At 43.3% G+C, this 17123-nt stretch overlaps 1 protein-coding gene across 1 annotated transcript in view; it reads right to left on the bottom strand.

Moving 5' to 3' along the window:
• The window catches only part of LOC130069942 (tripartite motif-containing protein 16-like), a 53061-nt gene that overhangs the window by 16437 nt on the left and 19501 nt on the right, over positions 1-17123 (bottom strand). Inside the window, exons 4-5 of the mRNA XM_056234145.1 lie at positions 4012-4171; positions 3823-3870 (exon numbers count right to left, since the gene is read on the bottom strand). Coding sequence (XP_056090120.1) covers positions 3823-3870; positions 4012-4171 — 208 coding nt within the window. The remainder of the gene's footprint in view (positions 1-3822; positions 3871-4011; positions 4172-17123) is intronic.

The following is a 17123-nucleotide window of genomic DNA, read 5'->3' as shown; positions in this document are numbered from 1 at the left end:
ACTGACTACCTCGTCAGGATCATGTTTGAGAGAGGTCTCCGCATCACCGTCACTCCAGTGATGGCTCCAGCCATCTTCGCCACGTCGTCCATCCTCACCCAGGATCCAGCAAAGCCCGCTGATCCTTCGCCGCTGGTCCCGTCCAGCACAAAGCCCCCTTCACCGCTGGTTCCGTCCAGCCCAGCCGAGCCCTCACCGCTGGTTCCGTCCAGCCCAGCCGAGCCCTCACCGCTGGTTCCGTCCAGCCCAGCCAAGCCCTCACCGCTGGTTCCGTCCAGCCCAGCCGAGCCCTCACCGCTGGTTCCGTCCAGCCCAGCCGAGCCCTCACCGCTGGTTCCGTCCAGCCCAGCCGAGCCCTCACTGCTGGTTCAGTCCAGCCCAGCCGAACCTTCTCCGCTGGTCCCGTCCAGCACTGCCGATCCTGAGCTTCCCTGCAGCCCTGCCGAGCCTGAGCTTCCCTGCAGCCCTGCCGAGCCTGAGCTTCCCTGCAGCCCTGCCGAGCCTGAGCTTCCCTGCACGCCTGCCGAGCCTGAGCTTCCCTGCACGCCTGCCGAGCCTGAGCTTCCCTGCACGCCTGCCGAGCCTGAGCTTCCCTGCACGCCTGCCGAGCCTGAGCTTCCCTGCACGCCTGCCGAGCCTGAGCTTCCCTGCACGCCTGCCGAGCCTGAGCTTCCCTGCACGCCTGCCGAGCCTGAGCTTCCCTGCACGCCTGCCGAGCCTGAGCTTACCTGCACGCCTGCCGAGCCTGAGCTTACCTGCACGCCTGCCGAGCCTGAGCTTACCTGCACGCCTGCCGAGCCTGAGCTTACCTGCACGCCTGCCGAGCCAGAGTTTCGCGTCACGCCTGCCGGGCCGGAGCTTCGCGTCACGCCGGCCGAGCCAGAGCCTTCTCCGCTGGTCCCGTCCAGCCCTTCAGAGCCTTCTCCGCTGGTCCCGTCCAGCCCTTCAGAGCCTTCTCCGCTGGTCCCGTCCAGTCCTTCTGAGCCTTCACCGCTGGTTCCATCCAGCATAGCCGGGCCTTCACCGCTAGCCCAGCCAGAGACTTTCCACGTCCCTTCTGCCCACCCAGAGACTTTCCACGTCCCTTCTGCCCACCCAGAGACTGTCCACGTCCCAGAGCCTGTCCCAGAGCCTGTGATTCCCCCCAAGAAAGTTTTGGGGGGGGGATATAGGCCACCCGAAGGTGCGTCTCCGCCATGGCCGCCCGAAGGTGCGTCTCCGCCATGGCCGCCCGAAGGTGCGTCTCCGCCATGGCCGCCCGAAGGTGCGTCTCCGCCATGGCCGCCCGAAGGTGCGTCCCCGCCATGGCCGCCCGAAGGTGCGTCCCCGCCATGGCCGCCCGAAGGTGCGTCTCCGCCATGGCCGCCCGAAGGTGCGTCTCCGCCATGGCCGCCCGAAGGGGATTCTCCGCCATAGCCGCCCGAAGGGGATTCTCCGCCATGGCCGCCCGAAGGGGATTCTCCGCCATGGCCGCCCGAAGGGGATTCTCCGCCATGGCCGCCCGAAGGGGATTCTCCGCCAGGACCGCCCGAGGGGTGGTCTCCTACTCCGCCATGGCCCCCTGACCAGCCTGCTCCGCCCTGGAGGCTTCCTGCTCAGGGTAGGCCACGCCCTCGTCAGCCTCCAGGGCGCCCGCCCCCCCACCCCTATTGAAGTTATACGGCGCGAGGACGCGCCTTTTTGGAGGGGGCGTTATGTTACATGTGTGTCCTGTGTTTCCCCCTGCATTGTGTTTTGGTTCAGTCCTGTATCTCAGTTTTCCCGCTCCTCGTTTGTGTTCAGTTCCTTCACCTGTTTCTAGTTAATTTGCCCCAGCTGTGTCTTGTTCCCATGATCCATTCTCTGTGTATGTAAACCCTGTGTTCTCCCTCACTCCTTGTCGGTTCTCGTCTATGTTAACTGGTGTTTGCATCCGCTCTGTCTGCCTGTACCTGTTTGTTGTTTTGATTTATAGTATTGTTTATTTGAATTCCTCGTCTCCTCGTGATTCCTGCCATTCACCACCAGTAACAGTAACAGCCCTATTGTGTCTTATTGTTATAATAATTTGATAAAATGTATGAAATCGACACAAAATGATGCATGCATATAATTAGGTTTAAATTAAATTTATAAAGGTAAAAATGCCAATAAAAGGTCAAAATCAATTGAAACTTATTGGAAAAAGTTATTTCTGTCACTGCTGTGAACTGACCGCCACTCAGAATATAAAGAATATGAAGAACTTTAAGAGTCAGCTGTCCTAAACATGCCAAGGTACCAGCACAATTAAACACTCCACAAAATTATCATTATCGATAAAATTCCCGCAAATATACAAATAATTTTTGGTCAATATCGCAGACCAATGAAGAATATTTTGGTCAATTTAGTCAGAGAGAAACTTTAAAAAGAAGGATAATAGCACGGTATCCATGCTACACTAATAATAGTAGTAAGGCTTTCCTCTGTGTACACATATCCTTACAAGTACAATTTTGCCTGTATTATTGGTGTCCCCTTCAAAAATTGCTCTTGAGAAATGTTATGTTCATTGTCCCCCCCCGCCCCACCCCACCCCACCCCACCCATTAATTTACTTGACATCTGCTCTCATAACTACCCCTAGCCTACATATTTGCCACACTTTTTAGCCTACTTATTTAGCTGACCATCTCTCAAAATATGTGTGCCAAAGCTGCGTGACACACTGGCCAGCACGGAGAGAATGCATAAGCTACATTGTAGTCAAGTGCAGAGCAGAATCGATTTAAGGGTAGACGATCAAATAACACTTTAAACAATAAGGCCAGAGATCTATTACTGTCAGAAAGTGTAAAATATGTAGGCTAGGGGTAGTTGTGAGAGCAGATGCAACGTAAATTAATATTTAATACGATAAACTAATTTCACATCATGCAAATGTATGTGTACAGAAGAAAGCCCTGTCTAGGCTCTGCCCCGGTACGGTTTGTGTCAAGCCATTTATTAGGGTCGCTGTTTGACTCTATAATAATCCGTACAACTGTATCAGATGACTATTATTCTGTTCCACGGAGCTGAATAAGAACTGATGACAGCACAGCTTGATCTTTGGTTGAGCAATCAGCGGAAAGGGAAATTTTATTCCAGCCCATGTAGAGATTAAATATTCAAGCTGTTTATCCATTTTGGTTTAATTGTGTTTCCATTTGGCAGATGAGAACAACGTGTGATTAAAATAAAAATATTTAGCTAGATTTGTTTATGTTCATGAGAAGGGTCGAATATGTGAAAAATGAACGGTTTATTCATTTTTCCATTTCTATTTCGAAGACAAAAACGAGAAAACAAATTATCCGAATGTACACGGACATCACAAATGTACATTCAACTTAATGTTAACCAATAATTAATTAACCATTAATTATTGGCTTATTTCTGCTTATTTATCCTTCAAATGTTTTATGAATTGTAAATAATGCTAATATGCCCTTAATATATATAGTTAGTTCATTATTAATGGCTGGTTTGTTAAAGCTTTACTACAGCATAAATAATGGCAAATATGTCATTAATTTATGTATAGTTAACCATTAACTATGGGTGTGTTAATGCTTCACTACCTGCATAATTATGGACCCTTAAAATAAAGTGTTACTCAGTGTTATTTTTTTCAGTGTAGCTGAACTCTTCATGTTCAATATATCAGCAGTGTGTCAGTACAGTTTACCAGATATCCTGTGCAAATCATCATTTATATGATCAACTCTAAACATTTTCTGTCATGTTTTCTTTCACCTTCTACAGGAAGAACATGAACACACTCGGTGAGTTTTTCTGCATGTTTTCTTTGTGACTTACATTGTAGGAAGTCGTTCCTGGTCTTGGGAACAATGTTGGTTAAAATAACTGTGGAAATCAACAGATGTGAAGAGTGTGATTATCATGTCAAGAGAAAATGATCCTTGCATCTGTTCCTAAGACATTTCTAATATGATATGAGATGATGGAGGATCATTTCTGAGAGCAGATTAATCTCCAGGACTTTACCTCTGTCAAAGATCTTCTTGAGTTCTTCTTTGCAGAAATTCTCCAGTTTGTCTCTCAGCTGAAGGACATATTCTCTCACACCATCAAAAGAGAAGAGAGAACTGAAGGGATTGTCATTTACGTCTGTAGATTCAGGAGGAGCTGAGAGAGACTGGAAACTCTACAGAAAACAGAAATCAAAGCTCATTACCTCCACACTTCAGCCAATAACCTACACTACTATCAGATTTGTGCGGCTCTTGCTAATCTTTAGTAACTCTCCTCAATCCAGCCCTTCTCAAATTAATTGTATGACATTAGAGCTACAAATTCTAGCGTTTGCCATTTACACTTTATGTGAACTTTCTAGGAAATCATTTGGATGTTAGAGCATCTACCAATAACATAAATGTAACAGATCAAGCGCATCAGTGGTGTCACATTGAGGGCTCTTTCTAGACACAGGTGAAATAGTTAACACTGTAACATAATGACACTGCATTTTAGCAGAAAATCACCATGTGCTAAGAACATTTAAACATAAGACACATACTAGCATAAGAAAGATATCATTTTTAAACGTTATTACAAAGACTGCGATCCTGAATCCAAATATTTAGTGTATATTTAAATTATATATTTAAAAAAATGAATGACAACAACAGCAAAATACCATGTTGGGTTGGTTATAACCACATTTAAAAAGAAAACCATTTGTCCAGAAACCATGAAAATGATCCATTCACATGTTGAAAAAAAACAAACACTAAAGGTCAGCAATATACCAAAATCTATCTTATTTGAAATATTATAAATAATCCTAATTTTATCTGCTAACACTTTACAATAATGTTCAGTTATACGTTTTTAGTTATTGATGAACTAATCATTTACAAGACATGACTATATATTCATAAACGATTAATAAGTGGTATGCTTACGATTTACAAATGTGATGTAAATTATCTTTAACAATAAAATGTAGTAAATCATGAAATAATCTCCTGACAGTAAGTCATAAATGATTATTCACTTGAAATCAAGTAAATTATGCTTTATAAAAATATTGCTTTAATAGACCTGCATGTTTGTCTTACAACTTCATGATACATCATTAAATTATAAACTACGGTGACCGGGAGGGGACATGTTTGGTTCACTTAGTTTTGTCGTGGCCATGAGTTATTAATTTGTGGGAAAGTCATATTTACTTGTGGGAATGTGGTAATTGTAACTATTATCACTCCCTGACAAACTACATTTCCCATAACTCACTGCCCGGACTCATCATCACTGATTGCATTCACCTGTGTCTCATTACCCTGTTAGTCTCTGTCTATTTATACCATGTTCACTCATTCACTCACTGCGAAGTTTTGTATGTTGTTGCACTGCATTTCCAAGTGTTTTCCCTGGTTTCATGTCTCTTGGTTTTTGGGTTTCTTGCCTGTTCCGTGGATTACTCTTTTGCCTCTGACCCCTGCCTGATTTGTTTGGACTGCCTACCTGTGTTTTGACCTATTGCTAGTGATGGGCAGATCGAGGCTTCGTGAAGCAATGAAACAGTTGAACCAAATGGTCCATATTGTTTCGAGGCTTCGAATCAATCCGACACCCGTCTCCACGGTGACACCTATTGGTCACTTGTAGGTGTTGATCTGAAACAACCTTGACGAGGCAGGAAAATTTGTTGTTCCCTTTCAAGGGAACTCGAGCTGCGTCGAGACGCTGTGGGAACGCCCCTGCGTGATTGCGTCGTGAAGCACGTGTATAATCAGTCCAATGGAGAGACGAGACGTCATAGGCGGGTGACGTCATCGGCCAGGAAACTATAAAGCACACCTGACAACGGACCGCGTTAGCTTCTGTGCCTTCAGCAAGCGCTCTGTGTGATCTTGTCTCTGTCTATTTATTGTTGTTTGTCCACAAGCATATATATATATATTTATATATTAGACAGGAGTATGGAGAGCAAACAGCCTCGGATCGTGTGTTCGTCCCTGCCCTCGCTTCATTACGAGTGGGGACACACGCGATTCATGTGCCTGTTTGGGAGTGGAGCATGCACGGTCAGCTCTAGTAAATTGGGGCTGACAGTGTTCATTCATAAATTCCCGACGTGTAACATATGCACTATCGAGAGTTTTAGCTCTGCTCTTGTTGGCTTTCTTCTCGAGGGAAGAAAGTCAATAAATATTTGGCTCGGATCTCGCGTTTGCCGAGGCAGCGCGTAGATTACGGGTCTGCAATAAAGATTCTGTGACGCGATCTCGGATCTCGCGTGTGCCGAGGCAGCGCGTAGATTACGGGCTGAATAAGAGTCGTGGCTCGGATCTCGCGTTTGCCGAGGCAGTGCGTAGATTACGGGTTTGCAGATCTCGCGTTTGCCGAGGCAGCGCGTAGATTATGGGTCTGCATCTTTACAATAAGAATCTATGGCTCAGATCGCGCGCTGTGATTATAATTTTGGGTCTGCATATCTGCATAATAAAGTGGCTCTTCTCACGTTTGCCGAGGCAACGTGTAGATAAATGGTAGCTAATATGCACAGGGAACTGAGTAGACTAAATTTCCCTTTCTCTCATTCTAATTTTGTATTCTTTATTGTTTGAGATTATAATATGATTATAATATGATTGTTTGGCTGTATTTAATTTTTGAGAAAATTAAAAAATATAGCTACTCATCTTTTCCTTGGAGTTAGATGTCTATATTAATATACTATTCAGCTTTAAGCTTTTTCATCCAGACCGTTTCTACTTGTCTGGTTGATATTTGGCTGCATTTAATTTTTGAGAAAATTAAATATGTATTCATCTTATCCTGGAGTTAAATGTCTGTATTAATATACTATTCAGCTTTTTCATCCAGACCGTGTTTACTTGTCTGGTTGATATTTGGCTGTATTTAATTGAGAAAATTAAATATGTACTCATTTGATCTTTGAGGAGTCATTTGTTTCTGAGGAAATAAATGGTTGTTCCCAAGAGGAAATGGATAACACCTCATTATATGGTGCACATCTCCCTTCGGTGCCCTCCAGCGAGTTCTAGTCTCAGTGTCTGACTCGCAGAAGGGGGGTTTAAGAGGGGTCAGTTCGGTTTTTTCCTGCCGGTCATCCGTTTCAGGACGCCGGATTGGCTTATCAAGCTATACTAGAGACCAGTCTCGAGAGGCTGGTTCCTTTTAGTAGTCTCAGCCATAGTAATTTTTGGATAAGACATATCTGAGGATAGTCGTTATCTCGAAGTAGGCTTCGACTAAGAAGAAGTCCTGATGCCGAGGCTATCTGGCTTCTGAGGGTGGCCCCCTACGGGCAGAGACGGGTTTGAGAATCTGTGTCTCCTCGGCGCCCTCTGGGGGGCGACTCTCTGAGGAGGGTCGCAGCGCTGCCAGTTCGGTTGTTCCCTGCCGGTTCGCCGTTCAGGGCACCGAGGTGTCAGCGTTCCCAAACGATCCTCCGAGGAGGGTCGTAGAACAGTCAGTTCGGTTTTCCCTGCCGGTTCGCTGTTACAGGGCACCGAAGTGGCTGTTCGACCAATACCAGAGGCCAGTCTTGAGAGACTGGTCCCCTTAGTAGATTTTCTGGCAGCGTGGAAGCTACTGCCAAATATATCTCATTGGGTCCTGCTCACTATAGAAAAGGGTTACAGAACTCAGTTCGGTTCTCATCCACGCATATTTCTAGGGGTCCTCCCTACGGTGGTGGACCCCGAGCAGGCTCTGGTTATGTTATCATTCCTGGGAAGCGACTCTCTGAGGAGGGTCGCAGCACTGCCAGTTCGGTTGTTCCCTGCCGGTTATCCGTTTCAGGGCACCGAGGTGTCAGCGTTCCCAAACGATCCTCCGAGGAGGGTCGTGGAATAGTCAAGTCGGTCGTTCCCTGCCGGTTATCCGCTTCAGGGCACCGAAGTGATTGTTCGGTTAAATCCAGAGGCCAGTCTCGAGAGACTGGTACCCTTAGTAGATTTTCTGGCAGCGTGGAAGCTACTGCCAGATATATCTCGTTGGGTCCGCCTCTGGTTATGTTATCATTCCTGGGAAGCGACTCTCTGAGGAGGGTCGCAGCGCTGCCAGTTCGGTTGTTCCCTGCCGGTTATCCGTTTCAGGGCACCGAGGTGTCAGCGTTCCCAAACGATCCTCCGAGGAGGGTCGTGGAACAGTCAAATCGGTCGTTCCCTGCCGGTTATCCGCTTCAGGGCACCGAAGTGACTGTTCGGTTAAATCCAGAGGCCAGTCTCGAGAGACTGGTACCCTTAGTAGATTTTCTGGCAGCGTGGAAGCTACTGCCAAATATATCCCGTTGGGTCCGGCTCTGGTTATGTTATCATTCCTGGGAAGCGACTCTCTGAGGAGGGTTGTAGCGCTGCCAGTTCGGTTGTTCCCTGCCGGTTCGCCGATCAGGGCACCGAGGTGTCAGCGTTCCCGAACGATCCTCCGAGGAGGGTCGTAGAACAGTCAGTTTGGTTGTTCCCTGCCGGTTCGCCGTTACAGGGCACTGAAGTGGCTGTTCGACCAATACCAGAGGCCAGTCTCGAGAGACTGGTCCCCTTAGTAGATTTTCTGGCAGCGTGTAAACTACTGCCAAATATATCTTGTTGGGTCCTGCTCACTAAAGAAATGGTTTCAGAATTCAGTTTGGTTCTTCCGCCTAGATTCTAGGGGTCCTCCCTACGTGGTGGACCCTGAGCAGGCTCTGGTTATGGAACAAGAAGTACTGACACTTCTTCAAAAAGGAGCTACAGAAAGGGTTTCTCCTCCCAGCAGAGAGTCAGGGTTTTACAGCCGTTACTTCATTGTTCCAAAGAAGGATGGATGCTTACATTCAAACAGATTGTGTCACAGATTCAGTCCGAGGACTGGTTTGTCACGATAGATTGAAGGGCGAGTCCTTCCATGTAGCCATCCGTCCTCCACACAGGGAGTCCCTGAGGTTCGCTTTCGGGGGCGAAGTTTACCAATATCGGGTTCTTCTCTTCAGCCTAGGTAAAGCTAGGCTAGTCACTCACTGCGAAACAGTTTCAGAGACTGGTGGGTCTCATGGCAGCTGCGTCCAACGTAATGACTTTTGGCCTCCTGTACATGAGAACCCTGCAGTGGTGGCTCAGGACCAAGGGGTTTTCTCCGAGGGGAAATCCGTTTCGCATGATCAAGGTCACGCGGCGATGCCTACGTGCCGTAGTCATGTGGAACAAACCTTGGTTCCTCGCCCAAGGCCCAGTGCTGGGGGCTTCTTGTCGACGCTTACGCTATCGACGGATGCTTTCCTCACAGGTTGGGGGGCGATCATGAGTGGTCGCTCGGCGAAAGGTCTTTGGCAGGACCATCTACTTTATTGGCACATAAATCGGCTAGAAATTATGGCAGTGTTTCGATCTCTCAAGCACTTTCTGCCAGACCTGAGAGGTCACCATGTGCTTGTCTACACGGACAACACACATCGGTGGTCTCTTACATAATCCAGGAGCAGACATCCTGTCGAGGCAGGGGCCGAGGCCCGGGGAATGGAGACTCCACCCCGAGGTGGTGGAGCTCCTATGAATAACTTTGGTACGTGGTCGAGGTCACGTCTGTACGCTTTTTCCCCGATCTCTCTGCTCCAGGGAGTTCTGGAGAGAGTTCGCCGGGACGGGGCCCATCTTCTGTTATTAGCCCCGTGTTGGCAGGCCCGAGTATGGTTCTCGGACCTAGAGTCTCTCCTCGACGGCTCTCCTCTGGAGATTCCGCTCGGGGGGGACTTTTTCTCTCAGTCGAGCAGGTTGATCCTCCCCCCCGCCCAGAATTGTTGAACTTTGGGCTTGGCCTCTGAGGAGGCCAAGCCCAAGCTGCCGATCACAATACACACATCTCACTTTATTTGGGGTTTCTAAATGGAAATGCTCCCACACCACAGATGTACGGCATCTCTTCTGGGGAGCCTCCATTTTATCTATCTATCCAAATCTATCTAGATATGTATCTCTAATTTATCTATGTAATTAGATATATGTATCTACAATCTATCTATGTATTTAGATATGTATATGTAATATGTATCTATAATCTATGTATTTAGATATGTATCTATAATCTATGTATTTAGATATGTATCTATAAATGTATCTATAATCTATCTATGTATTTATATATGTAGCCTATCTTTAATCTATCTATATATGTATCTATCTATCTATTAATCTAGCTGTCTATATATATTTAGATATGTATCTATAAATGTATCTATAATCTATCTATGTATTTATATATGTAGCCTATCTTTAATCTATCTATATATGTATCTATCTATCTATTAATCTAGCTGTCTATATATATTTATATCTAGGCCTATTAATGTGTCACTATATGTATACTCTGTGTCTCTAGCCTATCAGTCAATGTGTTGTGTAAATTTAAATGTAAGCCTAAATATAACTAAACAAATCTCACTATATCACCAAAAATCCGCTATCTCAAAATCAAACTCCTCTCACAAAAACCCACGAGGTCAATAAGCGTTGATTTCACTTTTATACAGATGTGCGATTGTGTGGTCTGTTTCCGACCGTGTCAACCAAACGCTGATTCGGCGGATCACACCTGATGAAACACTTAGTGAAACACTTCGAGGCTTCGTTTGGCCATAGTCACGTGACATGGGTGTTTTGAATCACGCTTCGAATCAGTGTTTCAAAACATCTGCGCTTTGGGATCTCGCAAAGCTTCGGAACGACTGTTTCGCGGCAGCCATCCCTATCTATTGCCTGCTTATTGGATTATGTGTCTGGATTGCCCCTATTAAAGCTGCATTTGGATCTCAACCTTCGTGTCTCGGAGCAGTTTGTGACAGTAATAAGTCGTGGCCACAAGATCATTTTGTCCAGGTAACGTTATCCTTATATGTGGGATTTGACATTTTTGAACAGGATGATGATGTCCAAATTTTCCTATTTTTAAAAAATATTCAAAAAAATTAATTTAGTACTGCCCTTCAGAAGCAACAGAAGATACTTAACATGTTTCCTGGAATACAAATCAATTACAATTTACCTTGATCTTCAAATTCAAAAAGTTTTTGATAGTTGTGTTTGAGTCCCTCAATCGTCCTCAGTGTGAAAAAATGGATCTCAAAATCATACAGTCGCTGTTGGAAAGGGTTCAAATATGTAAAAGATGCTGGAAAACCAAAGAATGTGAAAGATATTTCTAAAGAATGTTGGGCAGTTTAACTGATAAACAAGGGACTCAAGAACAACCATCACAAAACAAAAGAAAACAGTCGTGGATCATCCAGGTAACGACACACGTATTATGTATTACATAATACAAGTATTATGTAAAATACACTATATTGCCAAAAGTACTGGGACACCCTCTAAAATCATTGAATTCAGGTGTTCCAATCACTTACATGGCCACAGTTGTATAAAATCAAGCAGCATGCAGATGCTTCTACAAACATTTGTGAAAGAATGGGTCGCTCTCAGGAGCTCAGTGAATTCAAGCATGATACCGTGATAGGTTGCCACCTGTGCAATAAGTCCATTTGTGAAATTGTGACATATAAAGATGCTAATAGGCCTATTTCACAAAATGGCCCCCGAGTAGGGTAAACTCTTTTCCGGTGAAAGCGCTAGCTGCGGAAACTACAAGCGGTTTAGTACTGTTGCTTACCTTTTTATTGTGTTTATGTCAACCCAAAGAAGAAACAACCCTATTTATCACTTCACAGCTTTCCGTGTATTACGGGTTTTCATGGAACAACTGGGGAGAGGTTAAATCCCGCCAGACACAGACGGCAAAAAGACTTCTGGTCGCGCCGCCGCCTGCTACGATCGCCATTCATTTTCAAAATGGACTTTGAACAGCTTGTTTTCTCTCTCAGTCATTCATATAACGTTATCTGACAAAAGTAAGAATATCAGATGTTGTCCGTTTTGTTGATAGTTTTCAGGGAGTTGTGAAAAGATCGAAATTGGACACATTCTTGACGTTTGCTTAGTGCTTACGTTACATTAAAAAAAGTTCCATTCATTTAAATGGCATGACACTTGATGACTAAGCTCACATTTAACGTTAATATATCGAAAAACAAAAAAAAAAAAAAAATTGAAATGATGTCTGATTGTAGGCTATGAGTGAAATCTAGTGGCTTTTGTTAAAAAAAATCATGTTATTAAGTGTTAGTCCAGGAGATTGCAGCAATCTTCCACTAGATTATGGCTCCTTTTTCATGTTACCATGAATGAAACTAAGAATTGTATATCTTTACAGTGAATTTGACCTCACGTTGCTAGTATGTCTAATAATGAAATTAAGGCAAATAAAAAAATAGTTAGACTAAAAACATGAATGAAGTGATTGATATTACATGTTTTAAAAAAAAAAAATCATGTTACAAAATAATATTTAACTGTCTGGGGTCCCCTTATGAAAAGAAAATATTCCCTATATATGAATTATCAATATATGAAATGGTTTAACAGTACGGTATATTTGAAAACATACAATAATATATGGTGTTAATATATTACAATATATTGAATGAAACATGTCAAGTCACTTTTTGCAAAGAAACAAGTCATTTTCATATATTTAAAAATGTGAGAATATATTTACTAATATATAATGTATATAATGTAATTTTATATTCAGTAATACACTAAATAATATATACAGGGATTGAAGTTATCCGTCGCTACGACGGACTTCCGTTAATATCAGGTTTCCCCCTGTTTCTTAAATGACCCTTTTCATTATTTTAAGGCCGAAAATATGCTTATATTTCTCAAATAGTGTAATAAATGTCTTAATTTTAGTTCGAATGGGTCGGAAGGACGAGGTGTTCACCCGCTTAGGGAGATGTGATCAAAGCCTGGACTGGAGCAAAAGCCCGTTCCTCTCTGCACAGAAGCGTTCGATTATCACTCCGCTCCTGAACCACTCCGGGTTTTCCAGTCGCACTCACGGGAAAAACTGCTCCGTGTTCAAACAACTTTAAAAATGATTCCAATGTGTTTATGTTTTTATATCACAAACGTCTGAATTTATAAGACTATATGTAACGGTTTGGAAAGTATTTTATACGTTTAATAAATGTCCCAGCTGCCCTTGCTTGCACAAGTAAACAGCAGCCTGGCAAAGCGCACCCAGGTAAAAAGGAAAGAAAGTTACAGAAAACAACTTCTACAAACAATTTTAATTTGCCAACAGTTAATAATAATAAATAAAAGTGCATGACGTGCAAATCGGATAACAATCAAGTGCAATATAAACATGTTTTGTCAGGGCATCAGTCCCGAACCGGCATCAACACTCCATTTCAACATCTGCTTCCTCCTTCACACGCGCCTGGCGTGATTTAACTTCTCCCCGATTGTTCCATAAAAACACGAAAAGCTGTGAAGTGATCAATAGGGTTGTTTATTCTTTGGGTTGAAACATAAAAAGGTAAGCAACCGCTTTTAATCTCCGCATTTGTCCTCCGACTGTAACTGCTAGCGCTTTCACCCTGTCTATGGCTTTCACCGGAAAAGAGTTTACCCTACTTCCGGTCTCGGCGGCCATTTTTGTGAAATAGGCCTATTAGACAGCATCTTAATGGTTTAGCTCCCCAGTACTTGAGCGAGCTCTTAACGCATTATAGTCCTTCACTTCTATTGCGATCTCAAAATTCCGGCCAGTTGGTAATACCTAGAATATCAAAATCGACTGCTGGCGGTAGATCCTTTTCCTATTTAGCACCAAAACTCTGGAACAATCTTGCTAACATTGTCAGGGAAGCAGACACACTCTGTCAGTTCAAATCTAGACTAAACACACATCTCTTTGGCCTAGTATACACAACACATTATAGACTTCTATAATTCAATTTAGGCTGCATAGTTTAGATTAGCCGGAACCGGAAACACTTCCCATAAATCCTGATGTACTTGTTACAACATAAGAAAGATGGCGTCTACGCTAATATTTGGCTGGATCGATTGCTCCTGTCTGCCTGCTGCTGAGTGGTTTGGGTCTGTTAGCTCCGTATTGCTTTCTGTTTTGAATCTTTATTTACTATCATTTTGTGTAGTTTATATAGCTTATCTTACTTATCACCACACATTAATCTGACATCGCTAGCTTCCATCTAAATCGTTATAACACGCTAGTAATTTCACTAGCTGCACAACACGCTAGTAACTCGCTAGACTGTTAACGTGCCTGTGTCGTCTTTATTTTCTCTCGCGCGCGCTCACGCCATCCGTGCCTGCCATCTTTATTTATTTTTATTATTATTATTCATTTTCCTCTCTCTAGCCATCCGTGCCTGCCGTTTTTATTTGTTTATTTACTTTTCTCTCGAGCCATCCGTGCCTGCCGTCTTTATTTATTTATTTTTTCTCGCGCATCCAGTCAACCAGGGTGAGTGGTAAGTATAGGATCAGTCTACAAACACGGTGAGTAATGTCTTCTCCTGTTATTGTTACTTGCACTTCATGTCACATGTACATTATAGCCTTCTCTGTCTGCAATGAGGGATTTACATGTGATAAATGCAGGGAGACAGTCAGGCTGACGGAGAAGATTTCAGAACTAGAGACACGCATCCAAACTTTAATCGAGGATAGTAAGAGTACAAGGGCTTTAGATACTGCTTTGGATGCGACTAGCTTAGTAAACTCTGTACATTGTTCGGTTCCGGCTGAAGTAGAGCCCATGCAGCAGGGCAATTGGGTGACCGTAAGATGGCAATCTAGTCGCGGGACAAAACACCGCTCTTCCATTCCGATTACAACATTAAACAGGTTCTCCCCACTCAGTGAAACACCCTCTGAGAATCCTGTTGAATGTGCCCTAGTCATTGGTGATTCTATTACACAGAACGTGAAAATAGAGACACCAGCCACCATAGTCACATGTTTGCCGGGAGCCAGAGCGCCTGACATCAAATCAAATTTAAAAGTGCTGGCTAATGCTAATCGTAAATTCTCTAAGATTATTATTCACGTCGGCACTAATGATGTTCGACTTCGCCAGTTGGAGATCACTAAAATTAACATTAAAGAGGTGTGTGAACTTGCAAGAACGATGTCAGGCACTGTAATTTGCTCTGGCCCCCTCCCTGTTCGCAGGAGTGATGAGATAGTTAGCAGACTGTCCTCACTCAATGGCTGGCTGTCGAAGAGGTGTCCGCAAAATAATATAGAATTCATAGACAATTGGAAAAAACTTTGGGGCAGACCTGACCTGTTGAAAAGAGATGGTTTTCATCCCTCCTGGAATGGTGCTTCTCTTCTCTCTAGTAATATGGCATATAGTCTTAGAGCCCAAACATGACAATCTGGGGCTCAGGTCAGGAAGCAGACAGACTGGCTAAACCGACCGTCTGCCAGCTGTCTCACGTCACTGAGGTCAGATAAATCCCATCACATAGAGCCTCTTTCACCGAGATATTATCATATAGAGACTGTGTCTGTTCCACGATCTAGGAAATAAAAAAAAACTCCCAAACCCATTTAAGGGTAAAAATTTGATTGATGTTCAACATATAAAAAACGAATATAATGTAGATGAACACATGATTAAGCTCTGGTTGCTGAATATTCGATCCCTTTCTTCAAAAGCACTTTTTGTTAATGATATGATTACAGACCATAACCTAGATGTGCTGTGTTTAACAGAAACTTGGGTAAAACCATACAATTACATTACTTTAAATGAGTCCACCCCGCAAGATTACTACTATAAACACGAGGCTCGTTTAAAAGGAAAAGGGGGAGGTATTGCTGTAATTTATTACAAAATCTTCAGTATTACACAGAAATCTAGTTTCAAATATAATTCATTCGAAGCGATGGTGCTTTCTGTAACGTTATGTAGCGTAAGTGATAAATCCCATTCTACTTTTTTGCTGGCTACTGTATACAGGCCACCAGGGCACAATTCAGATTTTATCAAAAAATTTGCTGATTTTCTATAAGAGTTAGTACTGGTTGCAGATAAACTGGTTGCACTTTAGACTCAGTTGCTCCTTTGCGCTTAACCCTCTGGGGACCAAAAATGCGCCCCCGTGTTTTGCTCTATTTTTTTCATATAGCAGAAAAATAGACTTAAAATACTCCATCATTTCAGGTCATACAGACTTAAGAAATATGAGAAAATAAACTGTTAAATGTCTATTTTTTTATGTGTCCACTTACAATCGAAATAAAACATTGTGCTTTTGTAAAATAAAGAAAATAAACACCGTGTACGTTCTGCCTCTCCGTCTCCGTGAACTTTTTTTCTGGAGCACGTCTCTAAACTACCTTTTCTGTCAAAGATACTTGAAAAGGCAGTATCCTCACAACTATGTTCCTTTTTAGAAAGAAATGATATCTGCGAGGATTTTCAGTCAGGATTTAGACCGTACCATAGTACTGAGACCGCTCTCATCAGAGTCACAAATGATTTGCTCTTATCATCCGATCGTGGCTGTATCTCTCTATTAGTGTTACTCGATCTTAGTGCTGCATTTGATACCATTGACCACAATATTCTTTTACATAGACTTAAAAATTATGTTGGCATTAGTGGAATTGCATTAGCATGGTTCAAATCATACTTATCTGATCATTATCAGTTTGTAGCAGTAAACGAAGAGATGTCGTATCGATCAAAAGTTCAGTATGGCGTACCACAAGGCTCAGTACTAGGACCATTACTGTTCACTCTGTACATGCTACCCTTAGGAGTAGAGCATTTTTAACATAATCGGCATCGGCCAATATCCAAGTATATCAAGCCGATTATTAGGCAGGCGCATCTGTGGGCAGGCTAGTGTTGTCGTAGAACACGTGTTTGACGCACGCTGCCACTAGAGTCATTTTCCAGCCGAGTGAGCAGACCTCATCCAGTGCCTAAGGTGCTAACGGTAAGGATTCAATTCTTATAACTCCTTTATATTTAATTAAAAACTTTTGATATGTTACTGCCAACTTCGAGAAAAAACCTGAATAAGCGACATGACATTCGGCTACTTTGGATCGTAGTTGAAGTTGCATTATCACAGAAGAATTGCTATTATGTCACAATAAGTAAGCAATAATTTTGCAATTACAGAGTGAATCTGAGACTTTTATTTGTTCTGTTTGTGTCTTATATTTGAGAGGGTTGTCACTCAATGCAGAGAA

Source organism: Rhinichthys klamathensis, unplaced genomic scaffold (assembly GCF_029890125.1).
Source record: "Rhinichthys klamathensis goyatoka isolate OS25496 unplaced genomic scaffold, OSU_Roscu_1.1 h1tg000018l_1, whole genome shotgun sequence".
NCBI classification, from domain to species: Eukaryota; Metazoa; Chordata; class Actinopteri; order Cypriniformes; family Leuciscidae; genus Rhinichthys; species Rhinichthys klamathensis.
The sequence above is the reverse complement of the archived record's forward strand: the minus strand, read 5'-3'. Positions and strand labels throughout refer to the sequence as shown.